General features: G+C 40.2%; 1 protein-coding gene across 3 annotated transcripts in view; it reads right to left on the bottom strand.

Moving 5' to 3' along the window:
• Positions 1-18,341, bottom strand: part of LOC121959637 (long-chain fatty acid transport protein 6) — a 69,741-nt gene extending 51,400 nt beyond the window's left edge. For 2 of the 3 annotated variants that reach the window (XR_015775123.1, XM_088070919.1), the window contains exons 1-3: positions 17,730-18,341; positions 12,602-12,805; positions 11,319-11,477 (exon numbers count right to left, since the gene is read on the bottom strand). Coding sequence is in view for 2 of the 3 variants with exons in the window: in XM_088070919.1 (XP_087927045.1) it covers positions 11,319-11,477; positions 12,602-12,805; positions 17,730-18,207 (841 nt within the window). In the remaining variant the exon portion in view is untranslated. The remainder of the gene's footprint in view (positions 1-11,318; positions 11,478-12,601; positions 12,806-17,729) is intronic. The other variant, XM_042509054.2, reaches the window with a different exon arrangement.
• Between the last annotated feature and the right edge of the window lie 667 nt (positions 18,342-19,008).

Here is a 19,008-nt window from a genome sequence, read left to right as displayed (position 1 = left end):
GGCCGCTACAATAGCTTTGCTGTTTGCGCTATTCAGGGTATTCCTTGCATGCCACGCATTGATGATGCAGTGACGATTCTCTCTGACCAATTTCACATCACCTTTTAGTACCACATAGTACTCTGTCTGCTTTTTTTGGAACCCCAGGAGACCAGGTACCAAAAAAGGTGGTACCAGGTACAAGGTACCAGGCACTTTTTCCTAATGGAAAACCAAAAAAGGCGAGTAGAGTAGAGCTGGAAACGCACATGTGTGTAGGAAAGGTACAGTAGGTCCTTGACTGTAGGTCCAGACTGTACAACCAGCACTGCTTTCAGGAGACACACACTGTTGTACTGTAGTGCAATTTTCAATGGTGCAATTTCCTCCATGTGCAATTGGTGTATATATATTTTGTACATATATGTGTTTAACTGTTGAGTTTGGATACTTGTTTGGTACTATTTTTGCACCTTGTTTGTTTATTTATACAGCACCTTGTTTCTTAGTATTTTTTACTATTTAGATTGTTTTTTGCTGCGTATCCTGTTCACTGTTGAGTGCTGTAACGATGCAAAGTTCCCCTCTGTGAGGCTATTAAAGGATTATCTTATCTTATCTAAAGTAATGACTAAAACATTTGACTGAAATCATACTTTATTATTTCATGTAACAAATAAATTGACTGATAACTAATCAATTAATAAGCCGAGGGCTGGTGGAAACATGCTAACTCTGCACCTGATAAACCAGACAGTATACTAAATGAGGACTCGATAGACACGCACAATGACAAAGACTGAAAATCTAATCAGTGAGCTGACAGAACTGTTGCCAGTCATCCTCCCAACACATCCAAGTAATATGAGGATTATTATCCATACTTGGTCTTCTGACATGCTGCAAAGAAAAACTGCCTCCACAATTCTGAAAGTATACCTTTGTCTGCTACTAGAAAAGCTGAGTGACTGTCAATCACAGAATGTAGGCCAATGTATTTCAGGCCCCACTCCAACTTTGGGGAGAAGACTCAAATATTTTGGCAGAATTCTTAGCCTAAATGCATGGCTTTTATTGTCATCAATAAACTTGATCCCATGGGTGCATGGCAGTAAGTTTATTGACAACTTCAACATCTTGGAACTGTACAGAACACTTAAAACCTGATGGATACATCCTGGTTGCAGACTGCTCAATGCAAAACCCACACCATGCTTTTGGGCAGCCCTACCATACAAGAATGCAGAAATAAGTAAGAAAGCCAGAACACACAGATACAGACAGCCTGTGTGTGTCCCCCTTTTCCTGTCCCTCTACACAACTCAAATTTTGCTTCTTTTGAATATGTGGCTGAATTCCCCTCTGGAGCTACAGTCTGTTCATAAATATCTGCAAGACATACTGTGCAACCTTTTGGATAACTTTACTTTATTGCTGTCCATCTGTATTGACTTTTACTGTGTAGTTACTGTTGCAGATTTGAACTTCCATGTTGACAGTCCCAAGGACAGAGGGACAAAAGAACTGTGTTGTTTTCTTGATAAATATGGCCTGACTCAGCATTTGATAGAGCCCACACACAATAAGGGGCACACTCTAGACTTACTTATCTCCAAGGGTCTGAACATTTCTAAGGTCTGGTGACTGATGTTGCTCTCTCAGATCATTACTGTTTTCTCTGAAAGCAATATCTCAGTGCAAACAGTGTTCAAGCAGAGGTGATAAAAAAAGGTAAATCACTGAAAACACCAGTGAAATATTTATTCAGGTTTTCTCCGCCACATCCAGCTTTTCTGAGGTCTCAGTCAATGAGCTTGTAGATTGTTTCAATTCTAAAATTCAAAATGTTATTGATGCCATTACACCCACTGAGGTTAAGGCTGTCTGTGGATAGATAAAATCTCAATGGAGAAATGCCATGCTGAACAGCATCTGAAACGGTTGTCCAAGTTGTCCAGTCCATTATTTTCAGTAGACCTGACTACTGTAACGGTGTCTTTACAGGTCTCCCTATGATCGCATCAGACAGACATGGCTGATTCAAAATTCTGCTGCTCCAGTCCTCACTAAGAAAGTACAGACAAAGTACATCACATCACTCAAGTTAGCGAGTTTGTGAATCCCAGGATGGCAAAGGAATGGCTTACTCTACCTCTGATTGGCTTACCGTGACATTTTGACCTAACCCAAACCAATCCCACTCCTCTTGCCTTAACCTAACCAATCTAACCAATGAAGGCAACGAGTCCTTGCCCCTCAGAGGGAGAGTAAGGCCAGTCATTCCTTTGCTATTCTTCTATTCTATAGGATTTGCAAATTTGCCTCCAGTTTTGAGGTCTTTCAAACACTACTGTTGTATACAAAGCAACAAAAGGTTTAGGGACCAAATACATTCCTGATCCTCAGCTATAGACCTGTTCCAGGAAACCTAAAATGTCGGGATGGTTCACACTATAGCTGAGATTTTTTTCCACACAAAAATGATATGGCTGCGTTCGTTACAACCTCCTCTCTCTCCCCGATGTCATGTTTTGACTATTTGGTGAAAGGTATGGCTGTAAAATGGACCAGTTTGATAGGGACATTTCCATTAAATCCAACTGCCTCCTTTGAGCTGAACTAAAAGGAGAGGGGGGGAGCAGGGGTGCAGTTTGGCCATTAATTACCATAACAACAGACACTTACACACACACACAAAGTGCCATTCTGGTGTGTGTGTGTGACCTTTCCAATGCAAAGATGCCAAGTAGTGATGCCTGGTCCACTTGTCCACTAGTCATTAATGATTAGCTGACATTTTATATTGCCATCATTAGCCCTTGTGGCCCCTCGGCTGGAGTAGGCCCTTAACATTCACATACACACACACACACACACACACACACACACACACACACACACACAGAGCCATTCTGGTGTTTACGTGACCTTTCCAATGTAAAGTGATGGCTGGTCCACTTGTCCACTAGTAATTTATGGTTAACTGACCATTTATATAGCCATCATTGGCCCTTGTGGCCCCTCAGGTGGAGTGGGCCCTTATTTGGCCCTTGTGGCCAATTCAAGACAACAGTTAGTAATCGATGGTCCACCTGTGGGCCCACCAGAGGAGGGGCCACAAGTGGGGCACTGATTGGCCCCTGTGGCCCCTCAGGTGGAGGGGGCCCTTAATAGGCCCTGTGTGTAAGTGTTGCCACCCCCCTCCTCCCCTAACACACATTAGTAGCTCCTTACCAAGCTTAACACGCGGGAAGAACATGGCTCAGCGGCAGACACCCTCCAAATTTCTGCCAAAATTTTCTAGTTCATTCTAATCTTTCTCTTATTTACTATTTTGTGAATTATGCCTGCAAGGACATGTGGGTGGGTGGGTGACCCTGGAGTGAAGGGTCAGCAATGCGTTGCTCGTTGTGTGTTTTACGAGTTGGAAAGAAATACTATTTCAAAAAAAAAGTCAGACTTCTATTTTGCAAGTAATATTTGTATTGTGTGTGATATGCTTTGAAGTCTCTATATATCTGCTAGATATCCCAAATCACTTTGTAAAGAAATATTTGCCGCAGCCAATTTCCAGAAATTTCTCATCTCAATTTGTATTGGAATAAAAGGAGAATTCATTGGCTCTCCCTTCCTTTTGAGGTCCCATGAGCCAGCTGTGTTGGGTAGTCGGCTTTTAAACCCAATTCAAACCTACCACCACAAGTTTTCCTACATTGTGTGAACAAACTGTATGCATTCACTGCTAGCTATGGGAGTAACTATAATTTGTTCGGAAATTTTTTTGATTATTTTTCAGCTCCTCCAAGACATCAAACGACATCAGAAAAAAATCAAAAGCTGACCACCAAAGAGTTCTCCTGAACCGAACAGAGCACCTCCCGCACCCCACAGATGTCAACAAAAGTCTCAGTCCTGTTACGAGCTGCCAGCGTCCCCTTTAGCACCTGAACTATGTCCTGTGACCCCTAACCTCTCATGCGGCTCTTTCTTGTTTCTGCCTCTGTCCGTGTCGGAAGCAGATTTATCTCCGGGCAGTAGAGCCTCACTCAGCGGGCAGAGCTCTCCTCTGTAGCGGGACTACAGCGCCGAGCTGGCTCTACATTCCCATAGCTAGTATGCTAGAAGGCTACGTGTTAGCATTACTAACGTCACGTATTATGAATGAAATTATGAGATTTTAATGTCCCTCTAAGTTTAACATATCTGGCGTTTAATTTTCAAATGAGTAAAAACCCACATTAAGTTAAATCAACGCTCCGATCTCCACTCTGTGCCGCCATTATGACAATTAATTTTTCATTTTTTGAAGATCGCGGGTGCACAAGGAATCTTGGGAAATGGAAGGCCGCGAAGGATAGTAGCAATGTGTCCTCCAAAAAGAGGGAAATGCAATGTCCACCAGGCCCTGTCCTCCCTCATGTACCTGCAGGTACAGTACTGCTGACCTCATCCAGTGCTGCCCTGACCAGAAGAAGTTCACGACCACCCTCTGAACCTTTTCAACCAGGCCCCTTGGTGGAGGCAGGACTATCAGCCTGTGCCAAAGGGTGGAGGCAACCAAGTTATTAGTGATCAGGACCCTGCCCCTTTAGGAAAGCTGCGGCAGCAGCCATTTCCATTTAGACAGTCTGGCACACACCTTCTCCTTAACCCAGTTCTTTCTCTGAAACTCCTCTGTTACCAGGAAAACCCCCTAAAACCTTCATACCCTGTCGCCCCCAGCTGAGGTCTCTCGGTAGCTTTGGAATTGGCCTGTCTGCCTACTGCCCAGCCAACAAACCCAAACAAAGAGAGACGCTGAAACAAACCTGGTAACATGAGACCTGACAACCGAGCTCTTAACCTGCACAAAAAAGGTTCAATAGCTAAGGAGTACAAGAGACCAGAGATGGGACATCCCTGTCTAATGCCTCTCTGAACCTGTACTGGACAGCTCAGCCCACCGCCCACCTTCAGCAAACAAAAAGCGTCCTTATACAGCAAACCCAACAGTGGCATGAACCCATCTCCAAAACCAAAAGCTCTTAAAGTGGAAAAAAGAAAACCATGATCGACCCTGCCAAACGCTTTTTCCTGATCCAGTGAAATGACCCCCACATCAATATTGTACAATTTGCAAACATCAAATAACTCCCTCATGAGGAAAAGATTGTCCATGATGGATCTGTCCGGTATGCAATATGACTGGTCCCTGTGAATCAATAAATCCATGAAGTGTTTCAGCCTGTTGGAGAGCACCTTAGAAAAAAGTCTGTAATCTGTGCACATCAAAGCCACTGGTCTCCAGTTCTTAAGAAGAGCCAAGTCCCCTTTTTTGTGCAGCAACGAGAGGACTGCCTGCCGACAGGAAGCAGGTAACAGCCCCGCCTGATAGCACTCCTGCAGCACCTCCAGCAGGTCAGGCCCCAGATACCCCCCAGAAGTGCTTATAAAGTCTAAAGGCAGTCCATCCAGTCCAGGAGCTCTTCCAGGAGCCATCTGACCCACAGCAGCAGTGAGCTCCTCCAGAGAGATGTCAGCATCCAGCACCGCTCTGCCACCGGAGCCCAGCTGAGGGAGCCCCTGCTGCAGCTCATCCACACCGTCACTGCTGCAGTCCTCCATCCTGAAGAGGGTGCTGTACAACTCTACAGCATGCTGTCTCATCTGGACCGGGTAAGTCATCACCATACCGTCAGAAAGACTGAGACACACCATCTGTTTGGCCTGAGAGACGGACCACTCCAGGTTGAAGAAGTAGGAGGTGGGTGTGTCCATGTCTCTGATACTGATAATCCGTGACCTGACCAAAGCCCCTTTAGCTCTTTTGTGTAAAAAAGCACGAAGCTCCTGTTTCTTCTGCTGAAGCTTCTGACTGTCTGCACTGCTGTGAGAGAATAAGGTGTTTTCCAATGACCTGATTTCATTTTCTAGATTGTCAATGACTTTCTTGACCCTCCCTGTAGAATGTACTGCTGACAGAAAACTCGTATATGAGCCTTCCCTACATCCCACCACTCACTGAAAGAGGTAAAGTCCTTCTTCTTTCCTCTCCAAATTCCCCAGAAGGTCTTAAATTTCAGAAGAAAGTCATTGTCCTGAAGCAGCTTGATGTTGAAGTGCCAGTATGAGCTGCTCTTAGTGGTTGGTGAGATATGGACGTCTAAAGGTACTAAGTGATGGTCAGTAAAACCTACAGGGTAAATGCTGCTGTTCAAGAGTCTATTACTGAAACTCTGCGACATGTAAACCCTATCCAGTCTGGCTGCACTCACCTTACCATCTGACACCTTGACCCATGTGTACTGCCTCTGCTGGGGATGTTTGACCCTCCACACATCCACTATACCTGACTTCGAGATGACGTGTGACAGGGAGGTGGATGACTGCAGATGAGGTTCCTCTCCTGTCCTGTCCAATTTGAAATTAACGGTGCAGTTCCAGTCCCCTCCCACCACTCACCCTGATCACACTGCTTTAAAAAACTGTGTAGTTTCTGAAAAACTTCCAGCCTGTCTGAACCCTGATTGGGAGCATAAATGTTTAAAAAACAGAAAGAAACATCCTGTATTTTTGCCCTGACTGCTAAAGCCCTGCCCACCTGAATCTCTGCAGTAGAGATGATATGTGCATGAAGCCCTGAAGAAAATACAGTTGCTATGCCTGCAGAGAGATTAGTCCCATGAGACAAAAAAACTGTCCCTTCCACCACAAACCCCAGTCTATCTCATTGTTCCTGTCACTGTGTGTTTCCTGCAGAAAAATGACATCTATTCTTTTCTGTGAGATCCTTTCCGTAATAGCGGCCCTCTTCTGTCCATCCCTCCCACCACTGATGTTTAAAGAGCCGACCCTCACCTTGTGCATACAAAGCTGAGAGAGAGAGGTGTCATCAGGCAGAAAAAAACAGTAAGAGAAAGATCACCCAGTGCAACAACATCATGACTTTTAGTCTTTCTTCCTTTGCTGGCCTTCAGTAACTTTCTCAAACTTGTTACATGTTTTTTTAGACAGAACCGTTTTTTCTCATCTAGCAGGTCCATGCCAACCACCTTCTGCAAAGTCATCACACTTTTAATGAACTACTCGGTATCAGGAAAATAATCAGACACTTTCACTGATTTACAAAATGTTTCATCAAGGAAATCATTAATCTCCTCCAGCGTGTGCAGCTCTCCACTGTATGACTGAGAGTCTGCTACAGAAACACAGTCAGAGTCAGTGTCATACTCCATCTCCTCCTCACTTGCTGCACTTCCCACAGCAGCAGCAGTAGCCTGACTCCGCTCATACTCTGCTACCAGGCCTAAAACACCACTAACTCCAGCCTGCTCACTCACCTCCTCCTCCAATGCTCCGAGCTCCTCCAGTGTGACAGCCTGGCTGTCATCAGTCACCCCTCTGTCAGAACCAGCTCGCTGTTCTTCAGCCTGGCTGTCCATCTGCCCACTGTGTCTCTCTCCTGCCTCGGCCTCAGTGTCGCTGCTGTCTCCACTCGGAGCTGCAGAAACCGCCGACTCGTCAGTGGCCGCCAGCACAACACGCTCGAAGTACCCCTCCGCCAACCTATGCAGACAAGCGATCTGCTTGTGTCCCACGTCGCCACACTCAAAACACTTCATGCTGCCAATGCTGGCATACAACATATAATGTCCCTCTCCATGCTTCACTCTGAACGAACACTACTGAACACACTACTGCAAAGATTGGTTGGTCAAATGTGTTGAAAAAAGTGACCATTACTGAGATACAATAGTTTTAAAATGCCCCTCCATCTGGGTTTGGCTCCAACTTGATAAGAGAAATTGACATTGCTGCAAATGGGAGCTGGGGCCGATCTCTTTGTGCTCTGAGGTAGAAAAGGCATACAAATACTAAGCCTATTGCTTAAATGGACATATGAGGTGAAAGAAAACAAAAATGTCTACGTAATGATGTACAAATTGTGGATGAAGACCTTAAACTGTGGGCAGAAGAAAAAGACTGTGTGAGATTTTTTTGTGAAAGAGCAGAGACAGAGATATCAAGAGTGCAGGAGCTTATTAGTGATGTCACATGCTCTGACTCCCAACATTCGGTCTTAATTTGACTCCATTATAAATGCAGAAATCGTCTGAAAAAAGTATAAAACTTAAATGGACACGCCACAGACATAACTTTAAGTTATGCTGTCAAAATGAGTGGATAATGAGCACCACAAGACGGTGCTGAAGAGATTGATGTGTCAAATGTGTAGATAAAGTGAAAAAGGACTGAGAAAATCCAGTTTCAAAAAGTCCCTCCATCTGGGTTTTGCTCAAACTTGATGAGAGAAATTAACATTGCAGCAAATGGGAGCTGGAGGGGATCTCTTGTTGCTCTGAGGCAGAAAAAGGCATACAAATATTACGCCTATGCCTTAAAGGAGCATATAAGGTGTAAGAAGACAATACCTACGTTGTGACGTACAAGTTATGTATGAAGACCTTAAACTGTGGGCAGCAGATGACTTTATTTGAGATTTTTTTGTGAAAATGCAGACACAGAGATATCCAGAGTTCAGGAGCTCGCTAGTGATGTCACGTGCTCTGACCCCCAACATTCCGTCTACATTTGACTCCATTATAAACGCAGAAATCGTCTGAAAAGAGCATAAAACTTAAATTGCCAAAACTCAAAAACAGTAAAAGATACAAAAGAGCTGAATCATAGCTGAATAGTTCAAGGGATTGGGACCCGTTCAAAGTTTAAATGGAGTCTCTAGCTGAAAGTATGCAGAAGCAGTAGGCTTTCAAAGTGGAGTGGGTTAAAAAGAATTTGAAAAATTTCCCCATTCATTTAAATGGGAGAAAAAAAGATTTTAAAGAGTTAAAATGAGAAAAGTCATAGCATACCTGTCCTGAACGAGCTGAACGTTGTGATAGTTGAATGGTTTAAATAGCACAAAGTATGCAGAACTATTTGGCGACCAAAAAACGTAAGGAAGAAGAAAAAGAAAAACTACAAAATGCATTTCCTGCGGAACATGCGCATGGATGCTAATAGCTGAAATCAGTTTGAGAGCATGTTTGAAAATGCATAAATCTATTGAAGAAAATGCATAAAATTATTGCTGAAGATGCAGAGATGTATTACAAATTGATGGAAATATCTGAAAAACTGGCAGAAATGAAAGCTGAACTGCTTTAAAGTGAAGAAGCTACAAGTAGAACTGCAAGAGTATCATAGGAAGAAGTTGATGTCAACTGAAAAGATTAAAATAATCTGTTTAATATTTTAGGCATAAAATGTAGAAAATAAAATGAGAGGCATGGATGTCCTTGAAGAACACAACATTTTGACATTTAGATGGTTTCTGTAGCCCAAAGTATGCAGAAGTAGCAGTTTATCAAAAAAGTACAGGAAGTAAAGGAAAATAGCAGTACTACAAGGGGTAGTAATAGTATAAGAAGCAGTAATAGCAGTAGTGGAAGAAGATGTATTTACAGTAGCAATAATAGTGTGGTAATAGTAAAAGAAGTATAAGAGAAGCATAAGAATAGTATAAGAAGCAGTACAAAATGAACAATGTAAGCAGTAATGGTAGTAGTAACAGTAGTTGTAGTAATACTTGTTATAGAACTACTTCAGAGACACAGAGACAAAGACAAAGCCACATGGAAAGAATGAAAGATAAACAAAAACACACACAGAGAAAGAGAAAGGCAGAGACATGCAGAAAGACAGACACACAAGTTTTCCTACGTTCTGATATACATATTGCGTATGAAGACCTTAAACTGTGGGCAGCAGAAGACTTTGTTTGAGACATTTTTGTGAAAGAGCAGAGACAGAGACATCTAGAGTGCGGGAGCTCGTTAGTGATGTCACGTGCTCTGACCTCCAACAATCCGTCTCCATTTGACTCCATTATAAACGCAGAAATCGTCTGAAACGAGGATAAAACTTAAATCGCCAAAACTCAAAAACCGTAAAAGATACAAAAGAGCTGAATCATACCAGAGGAGTTGAAGGCCTTGTGACTTGTTAAACAGATAAATGGAGTCTCTAGCTGAAAGTATGTGGAAGCAGTAGACTTTGAAAGTGGAGTGGGTTAAAGAGAATCTGAAAAATGTCCCCATTAATTTAAATGGGAAAAAAAGTTTAAAAAGCTTAATATTTTAAAAAGTATAAAGAGTAGAAATGAGAAAAGTCATGTTAATAATGTCCTGAACGAGCTGAACGTTCTGATAGTTGAATGGTTTAAATAGCACAAAGTATACAGAAGGAGTAGCCGTCCAAATGCATAAGCACCTACACTAATAAAGATTTGAAGAATAGTGTGGCTGCATAAGCATCCACACTAATAAGAATAAAGATCTGGATAACAATAGTGTGGATGTACAAGCATCCTCTGACTGTGTACTTTATTTCTAGGTGGAGAAAGGACATTAAGTCCTTCAACCAGGAAGTTGTGCCAGGGGGGTTGGGGCTTTTCCACTGTGACAATATACAGTGCTTGGCTATAAGTGAAGCGAATGCAACGAGGTCAGCCTGGTATTTGGCAAACCTGCCTTCAAGAGGAGACACACTAAAAACAGCAATTAGGGGACACAGGGTTAAGGGAATCTCAATTCCTTTAGAGAGGGTGTCATAAAAAGACGTCCAAAAGGGGGCAAGCTTCAAGCAAGACAAAAATGTGTGTTTGTGATCCGCTGGATAGAGAGTGCACCTGATACAAGAATCATAGGTACCAGAAAACAATTTCTTAAGCTTGGTCTTGGTATAAAGGATCCTGTAAACCACTGTAAACTAAATATGTAAAAAAGTTACATAATTGGAGGTATCTGAATAGATCCTGAATTGATAAACCAAATTTAGTTATAAGGTTATAGGTTAAGGTTAAGGTTATAAGGTTTTCAAAACTTCCTAACAATTCATCAGTCAACCTAAAAACTGGATCAAGAGTATTCCCAGATTTTTAGTGAGGAAAGTACAACAAGGTTGCTAGTATATTGGAAAGGATGCACTGAGAGAGGAGCAAACAGTAATGCAGGAAGAGAGGATGAAATACACAAGTTGGCCTCAATCACACACCAATGGATGTCAGGGAAATGACACCATTTTTTCACCAAATTTCTGGAGGTTGGCAGCCCATAATACAGCAAGATGTTGAGTAAGGCAAAGCCCCCATCCTGTTTGGGCCTCTAAACGGTTGCTTTTTGAATCCTGGCAGACTTACCAGCCCAAATAAAAGATAGCATAGTGGCGTTAAGTCATTTCAAAAAAGACTTGGGGATTAAAATGTGGTTTTTTTGCACTTTGTGTCAGTGCTTGTGTTGTTTTATGTAAAGTAATTTCAATTCCCTTGATGCTCAAATGTGCAACATAAATAAACCTACCAAGATGTATGCATCCACCAATTCCTAACAGGGACGCAGACATGTGGTAAAGAGGAAGAGTGATGTAAATTATGTCATCAGATGTGGCTCCACACATGTGAAAGAAGGCCATACTCATAATCGCTTTCAGATGACCTACACGGGCTGCCTTGGAGAGACCTGAAAGAGAATGACACCAGTTACTGAAATGGTCTACATTCTGTATATTTCAAAATATAGTTAAAACTGTTCTTGGTTTACTTTCCTGTCCCTCATGTTCTTTTTTTTAGCAATTTGTACTTCATAATTTGTAGCGCATAATCAATGTAAGATTGAATTGTATTTGGTATTTAAGACAAGAGCAAGCCATGCGAGCAGCTCCACGAGGCTGTACTTGTTAGCTGAATGCGAAACGTCAGTATCCTGACATGCTGACAGCGACAGTGCTGATGCACTGATATACAACAGGGTAAATCCACATTAAAGCTATGGACAAATTCAAATGTTGACCTGATGATGCCCATAGAAGAAAAGTCAGAAGATTTATTTATGCTATTAGTTATTATATTTTATCCTGAGGAGAGCATGAATGTATAGGCCAAATTTCATATCAATACATCCCACTGTTGTTGAGAAATTTCAGTCTGGACAAAAAGGTTGGACTGACTGACCCACAGATTACTGGTCCAATCTAAGTATCCAATCTATATTTACCAGTCAGCCACTACAATCAACAGTCTCCATTTTAAGTAAATTTGCTGTATTTGTTAATATTTCATTCTCAGCCATATTGTTTGTAATTGATTCAATTCTGTAGCCTTTGTAATGACAAATCAGGTTTGCTAACTAAATTCTATATATCTATCCATCCATTAAGTCATCCATATCTTTATCTAAGGATGCCCGACATTGGATTTTTGCCGACTTCCGATATGCCAATATATAAAAACTCAACTGGCTGATAACTGATACTGATAGATCTACTTAAAAATAAGACATGAAATACAATTCTATTCAATGTATGCAATGTACAAATACAATTTTAAAAAAAACAAACTTAATGTTAACATTTTGTACATGTTCACTTTGTCAATTAAAAAATATATGCTGAGAAAGATCATCTGATGTGATTGGGCTCTCCAAACAGCTACTAAATGGAACTTGTGTTGACATTAGTTCCTGTCTTTTTATAATTTCCCCAGTGTCTCTCATGGAGTAGGTTTGATGTCATTTTGGCAGAGTGTAAGGTGGCTGACCATCTATAGGTTATGCAATCACTGTGGAATACAATGTTCATGCAGTACCTGTGGTGCCTGAAGTGAAAATGAAGAGAAAGTTTGACATGATGTCAACTTTAGGAAGGTCACTTAGGGTTTCTCCAGACATGTGTTCAACCTTGTCCAGTAAACTGCTAAAATCCTCAGAAGGAGATGTATGATCCACCACCCACACAGCCATACTGTCCTTCTTCAGATCCGGTATCACCTCCTTCACCAAACCCACCAAATCTGGAGAAACAAACACAGCAGGACATCTCACTGCTGCTACATCAGACAGAACCAAAGCCAGTTAACAGACATGCACAAAGAGCTGTTTGTTCCATTCAAACATCATTTTAGAGGCTGTAGTTTATGGCATTGTAGAAGACTGAATTATATGACAAGGTGATCATGTGTATTATGTGTGTGAGGTTGTGGTTAAGACAACACCTTCCATGATAATATACAGAGCATAACACTGAAAGAATTTAGGTGTAAAGACAATATAATCCATCACGTCAACAGGAAACATCACTCACTGCCTGGTGTGGAAACTGCACCAAACAGATCTCAAGACCATGCAGGGAGTAATTCATTTTTCTATACATACTATAGGCTTTTGTTGTTTTGTTGTTTTTTTACTTTCCTTATCCTGTTTTTCTTTTTCCTGGTGCAAATTCTCAGGCAATTTTCTTGTAATTTGTTTATAATTTCTTGCTATTTTTCAGGTCATTTCTTCTCAAGTTCTCAAACAAAAACAAACAAGGAAATGCCTTTGCAAAAATGCCTTTGAAAGAATATTTAAAATGTTTTCCCTTGCTTATGATTTTCTAAATCTACAAATTTCTTGCTATGACATTTCTTCTCAAGATGCTTGTTGCCTTCTTTCAAGTTTTTTGAAATAAATCAAGCCCATTTACTTGGGTTTCAAAGAATTCATACATTAGTAATAGTAACATAATTCTATATTGCAGCAGTGTGACGGGGGCATCCAGCAGAACAAGTTCCTTTACTTTTAATACACTGAGAGCATTTCACTAGGCGGGTTTCCCTTACAAATTTTCGCAAAACTTAAGATTTTGAAATATCGATAAAACACAATTGTGAGATGACTATGTTTTCACTGAGTGATGTTCTGCGACTTCTCCTCTGATGATAACATTTGTAGCAGCATGGTGATGGATGTTCAAAACATTAGCAGCTTTGTTTCTACTGCAGCCACCACACTAGCCGTCATTATTTCCAATCCAAGGCCACGTAGGTGTGTGATGGAGCCATAATAGAAAGGCGAGCCCCTTGTATGTGGGAGCAGCCATGTATGAGGGAATTCTGGGAGGTGATAGTCGACGATTTTACAGAGGAATTGTGGATTCAAAACTTTCGGTGATCCGCTCAACTTCTGAAGAGTTATGTGATGCAATAACATCTCTTGCAGCTGCTGCTGCATCATGAGGGAGCCAGTTTCTACTGACAAGCACTAGTCATAGCATCATGTGACCTAGAAAAGCCAAAAAGGTGTCTCCATCCCAGTTTTGCCAAATATGGCTTTTTCAAATTGCCTCAAATACCACCTTATCTGAGTGTGAAAACTTTTCTTTGATAAAATTTAAGTGTTTTTTCAAAATTGATGTGTTTCCATTAGAAGTATTTTATATTCACAATTTCAATGTGTGCAATTTGAGGGTTAACAGAAACCCACACAGTGGTTTACTTGTGTTAAAACATTGATTATTTGGGAATCTTGGCTTATTTTGTTCAAGGTAAGGGTTCCTTTAGAAAATGTTTATTTTGCAAAGTAAGCTATCAAAAGAAAGAACTTTTTATTACCCCAAGAACACATTTTAAAATGTGATAATCAACTGGATTCACTTCATTTTTTCGTTAAAACTGAATCACACACAGACGTTAATAATCCCATCACTCCCTGCTACCGTCTCTCCCTCATGGTCAAATGTGATGCTCTGTACACCATCACTGTATCCTGTCAGGCTGCTCACCATGCCAGAATCCATCTCCACCATTCTGACCAGACCGTCAGAGCTAGCAAGTTTTTTTTTTCGAAATTGATGTGTTTCCATTAGGTGTATTTCAAATTCATATTTCATATCCGTAATTTCAATTTGCATAAGTAAATATATGAATAAATAGACATGAATTAATAGACCTGGACCAATAGAAGTATATTAGCAACACTAATAGCAACAATCAATACTTGTGACTAATATGACTTACTGAGATCTAATATCAACTTTAGTGTTACAAATTCAGATTAAAATCATTAAAAACTACAGATATTTTTCACAGGCCAGCTGCCAGTCAAGCTTAGAGAATACAAAATAAAAATCATTTCTCTCCTTTTTTGGCCCCAAATTATTTGTAGATTTAGTAGCCAACTAGACATAAATAAATAAATAAAATTACTAGTTTGATTACTTTTGGTTAATTACTTCCCGACACTGCATTTAAGTATGTGAAATAATATTAAAAAATACAAAGTAAATAAATAAACTACATCTGTATCAAATAACTTGGAGAATTGTTGGTCTATATAAGAAAACATGCCATCTACTGGTAGAAAGGATAAACATCAGCTTGACTATTCATTGGGTTTACTCAAGCAACAGGGCATTACGGTGGAATCCAACTTAAATATCAGTCCTAACAGCAACAACGCTGCACACACAATAATTACTTACGTTAAACTACAATTCTATAGACTATATTACTTTTTCGCACCAAAAACTGCAGTTATTTATTGAAAACTTGACTCTTGCTGTGTGCACATACATGATATTAAACTGCATGTAATCAACAATCAGTTTTGCTAATATACTTCTTTTGGTCCACGTCTATTTATTCATATATTTACTTATTTTTCTTCAAACACTACGGTGTGTGCGCTTGCAAGAATAACTGTTCTAGGCTTTCATTTTGATACAGTATATCTACTCCTACTTCCGGTGACGTCACCAATCTGTCTCATATCCACTTTACTCTTCCATGCAAAACATGTAAATTAAAAAACAGAATTTGCAAAAACCAAACTTGGGACAGTTATTTGAATTTGGTATTGTCATTTTTTGTTTTTTGATTTCGACAACAAAAATGGAAAAATAAGTCAGTTTTCCCGTTTTTTCATTTTTTTTTTTAAATTAAAAAAGAAAAATGCACTGTATTTCAGTTTTTCGGTTTGTGGTTTAAAACCAAAAAACAAACTGCCTGCACATACATGAACCCTTTACCTCAAGTCACCATTTAAATGTAGCACTTTTTGCACAGTGCTTTTTTAAGTATGTTTTTTTCTATTGTTGTATGTCCATTTCATTCTGCACAATTACATACTGCTCCACATTTCCTATCCCAGGTTCCACATATACACATACTTTCTTAACTACTTGTATTTTCATTGGCTAAAGTTGCTCTTTGTAGTGATAGTTGTTTTTCTCTTTTTTATACCCTTGCCTTGGTACAGTCCATGGAGTGGTAACTATGTCAGGGTTCACTGCTGTGAGTGTGATTATGATTAATGCATTTTTGAATCCCTGAGGTAAAATGTCCAAATTTAGACTTCATTTTAATGTTTCTGATGTGACTAAAAGAAGCCCAGTGACAGAGGTTACTGCCTTGGAATAAGTCAAAATTCCTTTTCCCCCATCCTGCTGACATGGTGTTGATGCACCAAAGAGCCAATTATACAAAAGTAAAAAAAAAAAAAAAAAAGAAAGTAAAGTCACTTGTTAAAAATTAGATTTCAACTGATGTTGTTCTTTTTATTGTATCTGTATTTTTATCAAAAGTGTATTAGTGTATTAAAATGCATTGTATGTGTACTTTCCATATGAAGGAACCTCTCCAGAACAGTTTGCTGCTGGAGTTTTTGAAACCCTAACTTGGGCCCAGAAAAGTCTGGCTCTGGCTCTGCTTGGACTATCAAGTGTAGTTTAGTCTTCTGTATTTATTATAATAATACCAAGTTCTCTAATTTGTATCTTATTATGTGTGTGTAAATCAGTCCAATTTCCATTTTTGTTGGAAGTAGCTATAGAAAACTCTATGGCTCTAATATCCTGCCAAACTTAACAAATAACACCTGACATCCCAGATCAAGCTGTTGCACTGTTGTTGATGGGCAGACCTAGTTGGGAGCCATAAAGACTCAAGACTTTGATACAAGCTCAAAAAATGCCCTGCAGGAACTGAGCGCAGCCATCAGCAGCAACAACACCTAGCAGCCAGCTGGAATCTTAATAGTAGCCGCTGATTTTAATCAACTCAACCTTCAGCTCCAAAGATAGAGCACGATCAAGAATTCATGTAATTTCATTTTTCACACTTGTTTCAGAAATGACCAACCTACAAAAACAAAAAAGAATATCATGTGACTTGTGGCACAATATTTCTACTGTGAATGATGGTGGGATTTTATCACAAACGTCCAAGGTAATTCTACCTCAACAGAGGATGCATGTAAGGCTGTAACATACTTTTTAATCTGGAAATACAGCAGCTCTCCTGTTTACTTTTACTTGTTCAAAGACAAATCTTGCACTTACCATGCAACACATCTATATTTCTATATATATGAGCAGGATGTTCTGAATAAGTTGCTGAATTTGTCACAAGTAGCTAAGGGGATCTGAAAGTTGCTAAATGTAGTGATAAAGTCACAAAGCTGGCAACACTGGGCACAATGCTGTAATCCTCAGTGGCTGACCCCTGTCTTTAAACTGACTCACAACGCCACCTGCTGCTGTGGAGGTAGAATTACCTTGGACGTTTGTGACAAAATCCCAGCATCATTTATAGGAGAAAAATTGTGCCAAAAGTCAAGTGATATTTTTTTGTCTTTGTAGAATCCATTTTTTTTAGCTTACTTGCAAGACAAGTTGTGTTTGCTTCTGAAGCGCAATGTAGTAGAAATATGTTGTGTGCTTGTTTAAAAGGGACATTTGTATTTGTAAAACAAAATCAATTTGTCTGTTAATTATGTTTTTCATTTGCATACTATATTGTGTTTGCTAGTAAATCGTAGAGCATTTGTAAAACGTGTTGTTTTTATTGTTTGTTTGTTAAGTTTTGGCAGGATAGAAATAAGCAGAAATAATGTTGGCTGATTCGAGTGTAAAACAACAACAAAAAACTGTGTAAAACAGGAAGGGAACGTGTGCAGTACCTGCCCCAACAACCAGCGTCCTGGCTCCGCAGCTGTGTAGGCAGTGCAGCACAGATCTGGCTTTTATGTTGACGTTGAGAAAGGCAACCTGACAGCCCACTTTACACAATCCCAACCACACACACACAAAGTCTGGTTCGTTGAACATCAGCAGGGCAACAATGTCTCCTTGTTTCAAAGAGCCGTCCGTCCGGAACGCGTTCGCAAACTGGTTACTTCTCCTGTCCACGTCCTGGTATGTCAGAGTCTGCTTCTCGAAGATGATGAAGGGTTTGTTCGGGTTCCTTCTCGCCTGGTCGAGAAAACAGTCGAGGTATGTGATGATTCCTTTCTGCATACGAGCCTGCAACGTCTTCCCGTACCTCCGAAGTTTCAAATAATAAATCAAATCCACCCAGAAGAAGGGGTAGTTCATCCTCTGGTAAACAACAAGGGCCACAAGTCCTGCCAAAACACTACTCACCACCACAGGTATCATCTTAACGAACAACACCACTCCTCACTGTAAGACTGCTCAAAAACTTCCAGTAGCAGGCTGCCTTCAAAACCTGCACCTCAACGAACACTTCTATCCAACTTCCAGCAGCACAGTCACTGTCACTGAACTGTGAGGGACGAACCGATTGGTTCAGCGGTAAAGATGCCCCGCCCCAAAGAGGTTAAAAATAAGACATGTCACAGCGTCATATTGCGTCATATTATTAGGTGCATCCAGTGCTGGGGGGTAAAAAGTTAGGCTACATGTGTAACTAGTTGTAGTAATCAAATTACCAAATACATGTAATTGTAATCAGTTACAGTTACTGAGAAAAAATATATCATTGCAGTTACTAATCAAAATGTTGGTGATCACAAAGGGGTTAGAAATGTAAAAAAAAAAAATTTTTTAAATATTTTCAGTCAAAGGTTTGCATGTTGAATAAAACATTCCTTCTGCTGCTTTACATTTTTTGCAGTGCAGGAATGTTTCTTTTGGCAGATTTTTGGACAATGCGGGTCAGCAAAGCGACAGATAAATTTGACGCGGCATTTATGTACTACTTCTTTTTAGGTCTTGCCAGCTTTATTGTCCTGTTTAAAACATTTGTTAGAAAAGTAATCAAAAAGTAATCAAATGTAGTGAGTTAAATTATTTTGAATAAGTAAATGAAATAGTTATGAAACTTAGCCTATTACATTCATAACAGGGTAACTCGTAATATGTACCCTATTACATTTCAATAGTAACCTTCCTAATATTGGGCACATCACATGCACAGTAAAAATGTAGTCTGTATTT

The sequence above is a fragment of the Plectropomus leopardus genome, chromosome 20 (genome assembly GCF_026936395.1).
Source record: "Plectropomus leopardus strain MGB_pleo_1.0 chromosome 20, ASM2693639v1, whole genome shotgun sequence".
Lineage (NCBI taxonomy): Eukaryota > Metazoa > Chordata > Actinopteri > Perciformes > Serranidae > Plectropomus > Plectropomus leopardus.
The sequence above is the reverse complement of the archived record's forward strand: the minus strand, read 5'-3'. Positions and strand labels throughout refer to the sequence as shown.